The sequence below is a fragment of the Ranitomeya variabilis genome, chromosome 5 (genome assembly GCF_051348905.1).
Source record: "Ranitomeya variabilis isolate aRanVar5 chromosome 5, aRanVar5.hap1, whole genome shotgun sequence".
NCBI lineage: Eukaryota > Metazoa > Chordata > Amphibia > Anura > Dendrobatidae > Ranitomeya > Ranitomeya variabilis.
The window spans coordinates 283455708-283471104 of record NC_135236.1 but is presented as its reverse complement, the minus strand read 5'-3'; the positions used below and the strand labels follow the sequence as shown (position 1 = coordinate 283471104).

Genomic DNA, 15397 nt, shown 5'->3' with positions numbered 1-15397 from the left:
ACATGGGGAAGTTGCTAAAACTGGTCAGGTCCACCCTGGGGGTTGAGACGCCAAAAGAAAAGCAAACGATTCAGGACTCCATGTTCAGTAATTTAGAAGATAAAAAACGGAAAGTTTTCCCTTTTCACGATAACATATTAAATCTTATCAAAAAAGAATGGAAAAAAACGAATAAGAGGATTTCAGTTCCCCAGGCCTTAAAACGTAAATATCCCTTTGATGAGGAAATTTGCGAGAAATGGGAAAAAGCGCCTAGGTTGGACGCGGCTATCGCAAGTACCTCCAGGGGCATAGCACTTCCCTTCGAGGATATGGGGGCCCTAAAAGACCCCCTAGATAAAAAGGCGGATGCCTTTCTAAAATCAGCCTGGGAAGCCTCAACTTGGGTGTTCAAGCCTGGAGTAGCGGCTACCTGCACTGCCCGTGCCATGGTTAAATGGCTGGAGGAACTAAGCGACCAAATAAAAAACAAGTGTCCAAGAGACAGACTTCTAGAAGTCATCCCTCCACTTCAAAATGCAGCAGGATTCCTGGCGGACGCTGCCATTGATTCGGTACGGTTTGCTGCCCAGGCTAGTGCCCTCCATAATTCAGCAAGAAGAGCGTTATGGTTAAAAAACTGGAATGCTGATTTTCAATCAAAAGTGAAGCTCTGTGCTGTACCCTGTGAGGGGCAATATTTATTCGGCAGGGCTTTAGATGAAATTTTAGAAAAAGCGGCGGACAAGAAGAAACACTTTCCTCCACCTCCCTTCTTTAAACGACGTTGGTATGACAATCGTCGGTCCTTTCGAGGATCGGGTAGAGGCCGGGGGCCGCCCAACGGATAGAACCACACGGGGGAAACCCTGGGGTGAAAAAAGAGAAAGAGGGTTTCTTTTTAATAAACCTCCAAAACCAGATCCCAAACAATGACGCCATATTCCAGGTGGGAGGAAGGTTACGGTTTTTTGTCCATCAGTGGGTAAACTTACAGCCGTCTCCATGGATAATCAACTTGTTATCAGACGGCCTACGATTAAACTTCATCTCCCTGCCTCCTCACCGAATAAAAGTTACTCGGGTGGCCAAAAAGAACCAGTTAGTTCTCGAGAAAGAAGTTCGTCTTCTTTTAGACAAAAAAGTCCTGGTAAGAGTACCTCCACAGGAAATAGGGAGGGGGTTTTACAGCACCCTTTTCCTCACTCCAAAACCGGATGGGTCATTAAGAACAATTTTCAACTTAAAAGAATTAAACAAATTCATCCGAGTGGAAAAATTCAAAATGGAGACTCTGAGAACGGCGGTAAAACTGCTGTATCCAGGATGTTACATGGCAGTCATAGACCTTACCGATGCCTATTATCATGTGCCAATCAGCAGAGAGCATCAACAATTCCTGAGGTTGGTTGTGCAGCTGGGGCAGGTCTACACCCACCTACAATACCAATGTCTCCCCTTTGGGGTATCAGTGGCTCCTCGTATCTTTACAAAAATAATTTCGGAAGTAGCATCCTTCGTAAGGAGAGAAAACATTCTACTAGTGCCCTATTTGGACGATTTCCTCCTTATAGCCGACAATCAAGAAGATTGCATAAAAGCAGTTACGACAGTACGAGAGCTGCTTACCAAACTAGGGTGGATAATAAACTTAAAAAAATCAAGATTGATTCCGGTCCAGATACAAGAGTTCCTGGGGATACAATTAAATTCAATCAGTCAAGTCTGTATCCTTCCAGACAGAAAAGTCGAGGCCATAAAACAACGAGTAAGGCAAATACAGGTGGCCCAATATGTCTCGGTGAGGGAAGCCATGTCCCTCCTAGGTATGCTAACTGCAACAATTCCAGCAGTCCAATGGGCACAACTTCATTCAAGGGACCTACAGTGGCAGATCCTGTCAGAACAAACAAAAATACCCTACAATTTAAATCGAAGAATCGTATTGTCACAACATGTACGGGGCTCTCTAAGCTGGTGGCTAGATTCCGAAAATCTAAAATAAGGGGTCCCATGGTCAATCCAGAATCCGGTGGTACTAACCACGGATGCGAGCCTGTTAGGTTGGGGGGCACACCTATCAGATCGGATCCTACAGGGTCTATGGGATCCACAAATGCAATTAGCCTCCTCAAACTTGAAGGAATTAACAGCGGTAAGGCAAGCGATTCTTCAAACGGAAGAGGATGTCAAAGGAAAACATCTGGTAGTGTTGTCCGACAACAGCACAACGGTGTCGTATATAAATCGACAGGGGGGAACCAGATCAAGTCCCCTAATGGAAGAAGCAGGAAGACTATTTCTTTGGGCCGAAAACCACCTTTTATCTCTTACAAGTACACACTTAAAGGGGTCGGACAACTTTGTCGCAGATTTTCTGAGTCGTCACGTCCTGCACCAAGGTGAGTGGTCGCTAAATCAAAAAATATTTGGAGAAATCTGTGCCATCTGGGGACTTCCTCAAGTGGATCTTTTTTCCACAAGGCAGAATCGAAAAGTAGAAAGATTCTACTCTCTAAACCCGAAAGAAAACCCGGAAGGAGTAGATGCGTTACTGCACCAATGGAGATTCCAACTAGCCTATGCGTTTCCCCCAATCCCGTTAATCCCCACAGTCCTGAAGAAGATCCGAGAAGAGAAATCACGCATAATCTTAATCGCACCCTTCTGGCCAAAGAGAGCTTGGTTCACTTGGCTCAGACGTATGTCCATCTCGGACCCATGGATACTTCCAGAGGTTCCAAACCTTCTGCACCAGGGTCCAGTGACACATCCTCAGGTTCACAGCCTACACCTTACTGCTTGGAACTTGAGAGGGGACTTCTTCTAGCAAAGGGGTTCTCGGATCCGTTGGTTACTACTCTACTGTCCAGTAGAAAGAAGATCACGGCTGATAAATACCAAAGGGTATGGGGAAAATTTTTAGAATTCTCAGGCAGACGGATAACAGATACCGTTCAGAAAGTCCCTATATCAGAAATCCTAGAATTTCTCCAAAAGGGGCTGGAGAGAGGATTATCTACCAGCACCCTAAAAGTGCAAGTCTCGGCGCTTAGCGCCCTGTTTGACCAAAAATTGGCTGATCACCCCTGGGTGTATAGGTTCATTCGGGCCTCCTTTACAGCCAGACCATTTAAACCTCGTCCAAAGGTCTCTCCCTGGGATTTAAATTTAGTTTTAAATGCCTTGACCTCCTCTCCTTTTGAGCCTCTTTCCTCCATATCGGAAAAAGCGCTAACTTTAAAAACGGTCCTTCTCATTGCCCTTACCTCAGCCAGACGCATTAGTGAGCTTCAGGCTATATCTATAGACCCTCCTTACACTACACTTCTAGAGGACAGGGTAATTATAAAATCTGATCCGGCCTTCTTACCAAAGGTCAACTCGAAATTTCACAGGGACCAGGAGATAGTCTTGCCTTCATTTTGTGCCAATCCAAAATCCCAGGGAGAAGAAACCTTCCATTGCTTGGACGTCAGACGTTGCCTACTTCAATATATAGAAGTGACAAAACCATGGCGACAGTCTTCAGCCCTTGTTGTCTCCTTTCAGGGGGCAAACAGGGGAAAAAAGGCCACAAAATCAACCATTGCACGATGGCTCCGTATGGCTATATCACTTTCCTATTCCTCTTCGGGGCAGGTCCCTCCACCTGGTGTTACGGCCCACTCTACTAGGGCTATTTCTACATCTTGGGCAGAGAGGGCAAATGCATCGATAGAGCAAATCTGTAATGCAGCAGTATGGTCTTCACCCTCTACTTTCTTCCGCCATTATAGATTAAATCTAGGGCTATCAGAACTTGCCTTTGGTAGAAAAGTACTATCTGCCGTTGTCCCACCCTAGAGGTTCTTTCTATTTCTTCCTCTCATGTACCGATGCTGTCATGGGGAAGGGAAAAAATGATAATTACTTACGGGTAATTTGATTTTCCAGATCCATGACAGCACCGCTCTAGTTCCCGCCCTATCTTGGTGATGGTGTGTGATTCACACAAAAAAAAAAAAAAAAAAAAAAATCTCTTAAAAAAAAAAAAAAAAAAAACACAAACAAAAGATGGGGTAATAACCACTTAACATAACAATAGATAAATAGTCTTAGAGTTTAAAATAATGTATATATGCCTAAAACTAACATAGCGGTTACCTTACATTCTCTGTAAACAAACTGAGGAGAGAGGTGCCGCCCCCATCTTTTATCTCCTATGCAGGTTTCCTGTTCTTGGGGGCGGGACCATCTCTCATGTACCGGTGCTGTCATGGATCTGGAAAATCAAATTACCCGTAAGTAATTATCATTTTTCCTGACCCTGCAAGGAGGAGGAGGACGTCCTCCAGAGTGCTGTCAGGATGGACTCCTGGAAACCGAATTACTGGTAGGTCTAATACCCATTTTTTTAAATTATTTTTAACATTATATCTTTTTACTATTGATGCCTCATAGGCTTCCATTATAGCCAACGACGGACGCCGCAGGATCCGTCGCTGTCCGACTTTTCGACTTAGGCTACTTTCACACTAGCGTTAACTGCAATACGTCGCAAATGCGTCGTTTTTGCGAAACGCCGCATCCAGCAAAAGTTTTTGCTGGATACGTTGTTTCGTCATAGAGTAACATTAGCGACGCATTTGCGACGCATTTCCAAACGGTGAATGCGTTTGGCGGCGTTTGGGCGTATGGTAGCGGTCCGTCGGGAGAAAAAAACGTTACATGTAACGTTTTTTGCTCCCGACGGTCCGCTTTTTCCGACCGCGCATGCGCAGTCGGAACTCCGCCCCCACTTCCCCGCACATCACAATGGGGCAGCGGATGCGTGGGAAATATGCATCCGCTGCCCCCGTTGTGCGGCGGAGACCACACTAGCGTCGGGAACGTCGGCCCGACGCGCAGCGACGGGTTGTTCCCGACGCTAGTGTGAAAGTAGCCTTAGACAAAAAACCTTTCTATGTCCGCTGTCTCCGCCCGACAGACACCGACTTTATGACGAATGAAACGGGAGGCCATCCGTCACAATCCATCGCTAATACAAGTCTATGGGAAAAAAACAGATCCAGTAGAAAAATTTGCTGGATCCGTTTTTTTCTAAAAACGACGGATTGTGACTGGCAAAAAAACGGATGTGTGAAAGAGGCCTAACAGACCATTATAGCTAGCACACTTTGAGGCCATTCCTTGGCCTCAGGTTCCCATGGTAACCATTTGGATGACATGATCACAATCACAGAGTACCAATGGGGTTTTAGAGCAAGCAGTCTTCCTCTTTTAACAATTTAGATGATCTGTCACTATTGACTGCAGCATCTAGGTGGTTAAACTGCCACGATCAGTGCTAACAACAATCGAGGTCGATGTAGCATGCTAAGTGATAGCATTCAGCTGACCCTGCTGCATTTTTGTCCCAGCAGGGCACTATTCTCATTTTATTTTTCCTCTGGTCAGTAAAAAGACAATATTGACTGTCATTAAGGGGTTAAATGTCTGTGCACAAATAGAATCAATTTGTGAAGGGTATTTGTTCCAGGATTGTAGAGCACACTTGTTTTTTCAAAATTTGCAAATTCTTCTGCCCTCATTATCACTCTGTATAGTCGTAGCTGCATACTTTACTCATATGCATCATTTCTCCACTTTCAGATTGACAACATTTTCCCAATGCTGGATATCAGCGGTAAGTGCAGGAACAACTGGGGATTAGTAAAGCAATACAGGCATGTTGGCGCATACTTAGAGAGAGATTGTAGCACAATAAGGCTAGGGTCATATGACCGCTTTTTCTCCATCTGAGAAAAATGATCCGATTTACGCTAATCAAAGTTTGATCAGAGTGGGATCCGTTATTCTCGGAGGTGGAAAGAAAAATACAATTTCTCCTTTTACATTCAGTTGGTCCATGAAAATTGGACCACACTTCGAATTCATCTCAGGGGTGTACCTAGGTTTTCAGGCACCTGGGGCAAGAATTCAGTTTGCGTCACCCTCGCCCCTTTTCCGCTCAAGTGGTTTAAGTAGTTGTCATGTGACCACTTATATGCGATTTTCATACTTTGTCACATGCCGATGAGCTGCTTTTCCGAATTCTGTCAATGTTCAGTGAAATACTACAGCCCCTGCTTCACTGAGTGAATCGTGAAGTATGAAAATCGCACTTGAGTGATCATGTGATAACTGTGGTAATCGGCAAGCAGAACCAAACCCCGACAGTGAGTATATTACATACTGTTAGGACTGGGCACTAGGACCTGGGGGGGGGGTTTAATGTTAAAATTAGGGGTTGTCCAGATTTGATTCTCAGAATTCCGCCATGCCAGTGACAAGAGTGGACAGTTATGGAACCATATTCCAGCTAGACATGTGAGGCCTCACTCAATTTTTTTGTATGGAGTGAGGCCACACATGTCTAGTTGGTGCATAACTGCATTTATTTAAATCACAGGTTGCATGACCTCCTGCTCTCACCGTCCGCATCAGAGAATCTTGACGGCGTGCAATGCATTTGCTGTGAAAGTTCAGAAGGCTGCAGTCATATAGAATGAGTGCAGATTCATCACAAATTTGAACAACCCCTTTAATGCTTCCAACATAAATACAAATGTAGTAACCCTTCTCTTCTGAGACATCACAATACTTTATTAACATGACCATGTATCACGTAATCTTAAAAGTTATACACTGTTGTATGTGTCCAGGATAACAACCAATAACACCACAAGAATGCATAACCAAACCCACCAGCAGTACATGAATGTACTTACACAACCATCATCAGTATAGAAATACATTATCAGAACCACCAGCAGTATAGCAATAAATCACCAAGCATAGTACAGCAATAAATTGTAATGTCAGGTCAGTCCTAATACAATTGTATCACGTGAGCCTAAAACTACCAGTATGTGCTGCCCTTTCTCTATACTGTCCCCCACACTACCCAGTCTTTATTCTGTGCCCCTTCACACTGTTATCCCCCCATAATATCTCCTCACACTATTCCCCTCGATAGTCTCCTCAAACATTTCCCTCATACTGTCTCCTCCATACAATTTCCGCACCCATTTCCTCCCATTCCTCATACTGTTTCATCACATATTCCACACTCCCCATACCATCTCCTAACAGGTCCCCTTGACTGCCCATGTTGCCACATAGTCTCTTCATACGTCCTCCTCATTCCCACGTACTGTCTACTTACAGGTCCCCCTCACTCCCTATACAGGCATACTGTTTATTCACTGGTCCCCTTGCTCCCCATACTGTATCTGCACTAATCCTCTCCTGCTCCTCATATTGTGTCCGCAGCACGAATCCTCCACCCTCCTCATATTGTGTCCGCAGCACCAATCCTCCACTCTCCTCATACTGTGTCTGCAGTACCAATCTTCCCCACTGCCTATATTGTCTCTTTTCCCCCCATAGTTAATCTTTGGTCTCTCCAACACCAGGGAAGCGCTTACCTGACCAATGTTTGCCACGCCCATGAGTGACATCATCAACGTGATCAGGTGATCTGATCACTCTGCTGACGTCGCCCTGATCCAGGAGTGGCGGCAGTGAGGGCATCAATTGTACTCACGTCTGAAAATCCAATTACAATCGATTGCTGGGAACCGGCGTGCAGCTCTTTCTTTGAGCCGAATGTCAGTTTGACATTCGGCTCAGAGAATGGCTAAATCCCACTGTGGAGGGCTGCAAAATGCAGCCGCCGGGGAGACACCTCGGACCGCCACATCAGCTGGCCTGACTGCGCCCCACTTGCTGACTGCGCTTGGAGCAAATGTCCCACTCGCCTTCCCATAGCTATGCCTCTGGTCATCCGAGTGCTGTAGTCCGATGTTTTCCACAGACCCATACATTGCATTGATTTTGATAAGACACTCAGATCAAAATCATACATGTCAATGATTTTTTTTTTTTTTTCCTTGAAACACTCGGTCCGAGGAAAAATCGGACGTGCACAGTCCAATAGAGTAACATGGATACTAGTGCTAACCATCAAAACCATGGATAGAACTCATCCGATTTCAAACGTTCGCATGCACAAGCCATGACTGTCATAACTGATATGCTTGTATGTGAAGAAGTATTTTTCCATATCGCGTAATATAAATTGGGCATCAGCTTCTTTGAAGCATAAAGCTATACAACAGTGCGGTCTCTTGTAACTTACATGATGATTGTCATATATAATTCCTTGGTGCTGCCATTTTTACCTTTTTTTTCTTTTTATTTATTATATAGATCCACTGCCTTCTTACATTTGGCCTAAGGCAGAGCCCAACTTTAGCCCCTGCGCAAACTTATTACAGCATAACTTGCCCCAAACAGATGCTGTTGTAAAAGCAACTGCCCCTGGAGGGTATCCTGGTGTGGAATTATCGCCCCAAGGCATGGTATCACAACCCGTAGTCCTTCCTCTGTCAGAATTAGTACCTGCAGGGAATATGGAGCCAGCTCAAGATCCAGCACTTCCTATACAAGGAGTGATGTCAGCGCCCATTGAACAAGGAATACCCGAGTTGCTTATTAGTCCCCAGATGCTGCCATGTGAGTAGAAATGTGCACCCACTGTGCAAATGATGTGGCTGTGTAACAATATTTTTAGGCATAATTGTTAATAATTGTAAGATTTTCTTTTTTTAATATACACATATGACTGAGGCCACATACCGTATCTTCTTTAGTAAAGTGTCTATTATTGTACAATGTGGACTGTAGAAGCCCCCCCTTCTGACATCTTTATTCCTGAAATGAGCCAAGCAATCTCACACTATAGAGATAACAATTTGGACCGAGGGTCTTGCTAGTAAATCAGTGTTCGGTGGGATGCAGTACTTATGTGGTTTAGTGATTAAAAGTTCCAACTGAGTAAAGGTTCCTTCACACTGAACAACTTAACAACGATAACGATAGCGATCCGTGATGTTGCAGCGTCCTGGATAGCGATATCGTTGTGTTTGACACGCAGCAGCGATCAGGATCCTGCTGTGACATCGTTGGTCAGAGCAGAGCTTACACAGTGCAGGGAAGCGGACGCCGGGGGACCCGACAGACACCGGAATGTAAGTATGTAGTGTTTTTTTTTTTTTTTTTTTTACATTTACACTGGTAACCAAGGTAAACATCGGGTTACTAAGCGCGGTCCTGCGCTTAGTAACCCGATGTTTACCCTGGTTACCCGGGGACTTCGGCATCGTTGGTCGCTGGAGAGCTGTCTGTGTGACAGCTCTCCAGCGACCACACAACGACGAAACAGCGACGCTGCAGTGATCGGCATCGTTGTCTATATCGCTGCAGCGTCGCTTAATGTGACGGTACCTTAACTCTGGAGTTTAGTGTTAACCCTGTAATGACAGATACTAATCTGGATCCCTGATTATTTGAATTATGAAAAGCTATAAATGTCCTCCTTTACCTGACATGAAAATGGAAGCACAAAGAAAACCCCTATATAAAGATATAGACTTCAGGCCAGAACCCCTATATAAAGCTGCCAGACCAGCCTTTGTTCCATTTTTTTCCCCCACCCTTTACCCATTGCTGTGGCTGTGGTTTGGTGCACTGCCTATACCCTCATTGTCATTGGTGTGGCATGAGCGCCGCAGGTTCAGAAGTGCTGATATGACACATAATAGAATTGGGAAAAAATGTCATATGTCCTTCTGCAGTGTCTTAGCCTGAGAATGTTAGGTGAAGCCTCTTTTACTTTCTTGTTGCAGTGACAGACTTGGAAATAAAGTTCCTATACAGAGGGAAGCAAGCCGGAGCAATGACTGTCAGCAACCCTCATGGCTGCCGCCTTTTCTACAGTAACCTTGAGCCAACACCAGAGCAAGTAGAATTGTTTGGTCCTACTACTCTGGAGCAGGTTCGGTTTCCTGGAACTGATGAGATCAGCAATGAAAAGCAGAAGTTCTACACTAACCATCTATTGGATGTTATGGACCGAGGACTTATTCTCACCCTGCAAGGGCAGGATATTTATGCCATCCGTTTGTGCCAGTGCAAAGTCTTCTGGTCTGGACCATGTGCAAACAATCTAGCTGGACCCAACCCCATAGAGAGAGAAAAGAGAATCAAAGTATTCAGTCTAGAGACCTTCCTAAATGGTGAGCGTTAAGCTTCCGTTTGGAAATTGTAGATCATGTTGGTGGCAAATGCGTTATGTTCTGTATTAAGTTCCGTATAGAGGAGTTATCTTCAGGGGTGTAACTATACTGGATGCAGGGCTTTCAGTTGCACCTTGATCCTAGGGGAACCCAAAAGGTCCCTTTGATCCTTATGACCAGATCAGTACTATTAAAGGGAACCTGTCACCCCCAAAATCGAAGGTGAGCTAAGCCCACCGGCATCAGGGGCTTATTTACAGCATTCTGTAATGCTGTAGATAAGCCCCCAATGTATCCTAAAAGATGAGAAAAAGAGGTTAGATTATACTCACCGCGGGGCGGGTCCGGTCCGATGGGCGTTGCGGTCTGGTCCGGGGCCTCCCATCTTCATAGGATGACGTCCTCTTCTTGTCTTCACGCTGCGGCTCCGGCGCAGGCATACTTTGCAGAATGCTGTAGATAAGCCCCTGATGCTGGTGGGCTTAGCTCACCTTCCATTTTGGGGGTGACAGGTTCCCTTTAGGGGGTTGTCCGGTCTTAAGATACAAAGTCTGCAGTAACTCTATGTGAAAAATCTTAAAAGGATTTTTTACTTCGCCTGGCTCATTGACCATGATGCAAGATGGATATGAAATAAGGAAGTGCTTGGTAACACATATTGCTGTAAAGATGGCACAAGCTGGGAGAACTAGTGCTGGAGTAATGCGGTAATGTTTACCAGGTTATCTCCTAATAATACTTGCCATTTAATGTGGCTGATATTTTTGTATGCTACCCAAGATGTTTGCTTTAGATATGCATTTTGGTTCTCATACCTATATATTTATGCTGCAGTTAGTTTCTATACATATTGCTGACCTAGATGAAAGAAGTTTTGTCTAACAAATTAATGTGTGATCCTTACTGATCATAAATGTACACGCAAGACAGTGAGCAATGGCCAGACCTATATCCAAGCCAAATCTGATGATTTGTGCAAGCCTTAATTATTTTTCTGGCATAATCCATTAATTTTTATAATTTAAAATAGAACCCCCTGATTCATTGGAACCTCGGTATTGTCTGATTTTTACGACCATACTGGATTCTCTAATAATCAAGAATAATATCCTCTGAAAATACGGTACATACATAGTGAGAGAATACACTACAATGAAGAACACCATACTGATGCATTTACTTAAAGGGAATCTGTCAGCAGGAGTTCTCCACCCCAAACTACTGTACTTATATGAGCACGTAGCTTTTTCAAAGAGAAGGCCAGAAATACAATTACATGGGCAGTCTGTTCCTTGGTTACTAACAAATCGGCATTTGAATTCATATGCAAATGAAGATCTGAAACCTCTGTCACTCCAGCTCTATTTTTTCCAGCGCTGCCACCTCCTGCTTGACTGACGCCCTCTATGCTGTGTGATTTCAGGCAACGGAGGAGCTGGACGGGGAATAGAGATGGAGTGACGCAGGCTTCAGATCTGCACTGGTCCTTAAGCCTTATTTGCCTATCAGTTCAAACACTTAGGGTACCGTCTCACAGTGGCACTTTGGTCGCTACGACGGTACGATCCGTGACGTTCCAGCGATATACTTACGATCTCGCTGTGTCTGACACGCTACTGCGATCAGGGACCCCGCTGAGAATCGTACATCGTAGCAGATCGTTTGAAACTTTCTTTCGTCGTCAAGTGTCCCGCTGTGGCGGCATGATCGCATCGTGTAACAAAGGTGTGCACGATATGACATGCCCGTACGACTGTCCCGTACGACTTCTACATCGCAAATACGTCATGAAATTATCGCTCCAGCGCCGTGCATTGCGAAGTGTGACCGCAGTCTACGACGCTGGAGCGATAATGGAGCGACGCTGGAGCGTCACGGATCGTGCCGTCGTAGCGACCAAAGTGCCACTGTGAGACGGTACCTTAATGCCTCAGTAACGGAGGAAAGGACTGACCATGTAATGGTATAAGTGGATGTGTCTTTGAAAGCATTACAATGCAACAACAATACAACTCACAACTTTCTGCTGCATCGTCTTTGTTGATATGAACCTGTGTTGCTTTTTCAGGTTTCCAGCTTAATTGTTATCTGTATTTAGAGTTTAGCTGGTTTTGCCCCTTTGTTTCTCTGCCCAGTGTTGTATTTACCTCTTAGGGTACCGTCTCACAGTGGCACTTTTGTCGCTACGACGGCACGATCCGTGATGTTCCAGCGATATCCATACGATATCGCTGTGTCTGACACGCAGCAGCGATCAGGGACCCTGCTGAGAATCGTACGTCGTAGCAGATCGTTTGGAACTTTATTTCGTCGCTGGATCTCCTGCTGTCATCGCTGGATCGGTGTGTGTGACACCGATCCAGCGATGCGTTCGCTTGTAACCAGGGTAAACATCGGGTTACTAAGCGCAGGGCCGCGCTTAGTAACCCGATGTTTACCCTGGTTACCATCGTAAATGTAAAAAAAACAAAACCGTACATACTCACATTCCGGTGTCCGTCAGGTCCCTCGCCGTCTGCTTCCCGCACTGACTGTGAGTGCCGGACAGAAAGCAGGGCACAGCGGTGACGTCACCGCTGTGCTCTGCTTTTACTTTACGGCCGGCACTCAGTCAGTGCGGGAAGCAGACGGCGAGGGACCTGACGGACACCGGAATGTGAGTATGTACTGTTTTTTTTTTTTAACATTTACGATGGTAACCAGGGTAAACATCGGGTTACTAAGCGCGGCCCTGCGCTTAGTAACCCGATGGTTACCCGGGGACTTCGGCATCGTTGGTCGCTGGAGAGCTGTCTGTGTGACAGCTCCCCAGCGACCACACAACGACTTGCCAACGATCATGGCCAGGTCGTATCGCTGGTCGTGATCGTTGGTTAATCGTTTAGTGTAACGGTACCCTTAGATCAGTTTCATACAACCTTTATACCTTGATTGCAAGATTAGGAACTCCCTGATCCAACTGTACCACACCTAGAAGAAGATAGGATTATATTGTGATCATCCGCAGGTATTGCTATATTCCGATGGAGCATTTCAGAGCCCCCATTCTGGATCGGTTATCCCTTAGTAATGGGATTAGCCGTTTAAATGTACTCCATGCTATTACTCCATTTGTAAGATCATTTAACCCCTTCAGCTCCCAAGCCTGTTTTCACCTTCATCAACAGGCCAAATTTTACAAATTCTCACCAGTGTCACTTTGAGGTTATAACTCTGGAACGCTTCAACAGATCCCACTGATTCTAAGACTGTTTTCTTGTGACATATTGTACTTCATGATAATGGTAAAACTTCAATATGACCTGCGTAAATGCAAATTTGGCAATTTTCAAAGTTCATTTTTATGCCCTTAAATCAGTTGTGACACAAAATAGATCATAAATAACATTTCCAACATGCCTACTTTACATCAGCACAATTTTTAAAGCATCATTTTTTTTGTTGTTGGTAAGTTATAAGGGTTAAAAGTTGACCAGCGATTTCTTCTTTTTTTTTTTTTTTTTTTTTTCAACGAAAATTACAAAACAATTTTTTTTTATAGACCACATTACGTTTGAAGTCACTTTGAGGGGTCTATAGACAGAAAATACCCCAAAGTGACACCATTCTAAAAACTGCACCCCTCAAGGTGCTCAAAACCACATTCAAGAAGATTATTAACCAGTCAGGTGCTTCACATGGATTTTTGAAATGTGGAAGAAAAAATGAACATTTAGCTTGTTTTTTTTTTTCTTCCACAAATTTTAATTTGGATCCAAATTTCTTTATTTTCACAAGGGTATCAGGAATAAATGGACCCCAATATCTGTTGTGCAATTTCTCCTGAGCAGGCTCATACCCCATATGTGGGGGAAAACCAATGTTTGGGCGCATGGCAGGGCTCATAAGAGAAGGAGCGCCATTTGACTTTTTGAATGCAAAATTTGCTGAAATAATTAGCGGATGCCATGTCGCGTTTAGAGAGCCCCTGCTATTCATAAACAGTGGAAAGCCCCACAAATGACCCCATTTGGGAAACTAGACCACTCGGGAAACTTATCTGGATGTGTATTGAGCACCTTGAACCCCCAGATGCTTTATAGAAGTTTAACATTGAGCCATGAAAATAAGAAATAATTTTCCCCAAAAAATGTATTTTAGCCCCGCCCCAAATTTTGCATTTTCACAAGTGTAACAGAGTACGCAGATACTCCATATGTGGTGAAAAACTACTCTTTGGCGCATTGCAGGACTCAGAAGGGAAGTTGTTTTGGAATGCAGGTTTTGATGGAATGGTCTGCAGATGTCATGTTGCGTTTAGAGAGCCCCCACATGTGGGGAGTTTCTACTGTTTAGGCACAATGACACCATTTTGTAAACTAGACCCCTCAAGGAATCTATCTAGATGTGTCGTGAGCACCTGGAACCCATTGGTGCTTCACAGAATTTTACAACGTTGATCTGTGAAAATTAAGAAATATTTTTAGCTCCAATTTTTTTTGTGTTCACAAGGATAGCAGGAGAAAATGGAGCCGAAAATTTGTTGTGCAATTTCTCATGAGTACACCAAAAGCCCATATGTGGTCAAAATAGTTTTGAGGCACAGTGCACAGCTCAGAAGGAAAATAGCACCATACTGGAGTTCAGATTTTGCTGGAGTTCAGGTTTTGCTGGACCGGTTTGAGAGGGCCATGGCAGTGCCAGAATAGCAACCCCCCCCCTCCATCATAAGAGACCTCATTTTACAAACTACACACATCTCAATGCATTCATCTAGGGGTGCAGTGATCATGTTGACTCCACAGGTGGGTCACAGAATTTTATATCATTGGGCTGTGAAGAAAATAATTAAATTTTTACCACCAAAATTTTATTTTAGCCCAAGATATTACATTTTCAAACTGGGAAATGGGTAAAAATGACATCAAAATTTGTCCCACAATTTCTGCTGCATGTGCAAATACCTCATAAATGGATGTGTACAGTACTGCTTAGCCACACGGCAAGACCCTGGAGGGATGGAGCGCTATTTGCCTACCATTTTTGGGCACATGACATTTTTTGATCACTTTCTATTCCTATTTTTGGGAGGCAGAATGAACAAAAATCAGCAATTCAGGAAGTTTTTTATGTTGTTTCGCATGTGGTAAAATTAATAAGCCAGCTTTATTCTTTGGGTCTGTACAATTAAAGCAATACCACATTTATATTTGTTTTGGCGCTTTTACACAAACTATTTCATAGAATAAATAATTTTGCATCATTTTATTCTGAGGGCTATAACTTTTTTTATTTTTCAACTGATTGGGCTGTATAGCGGCTTTTTTTTGCGGGAC

The 15397-nt window shown here is 44.2% G+C and overlaps 1 protein-coding gene across 1 annotated transcript in view; it reads left to right on the top strand.

Annotated features, from left to right (window-relative positions):
• The window catches only part of IRF5 (interferon regulatory factor 5), an 86922-nt gene that overhangs the window by 44311 nt on the left and 27214 nt on the right, over positions 1–15397 (top strand). The window contains exons 5-7 of the mRNA XM_077264382.1: positions 5614–5647; positions 8215–8520; positions 9693–10082. Of these exons, the coding sequence (XP_077120497.1) occupies positions 5614–5647; positions 8215–8520; positions 9693–10082 (730 nt within the window). The remainder of the gene's footprint in view (positions 1–5613; positions 5648–8214; positions 8521–9692; positions 10083–15397) is intronic.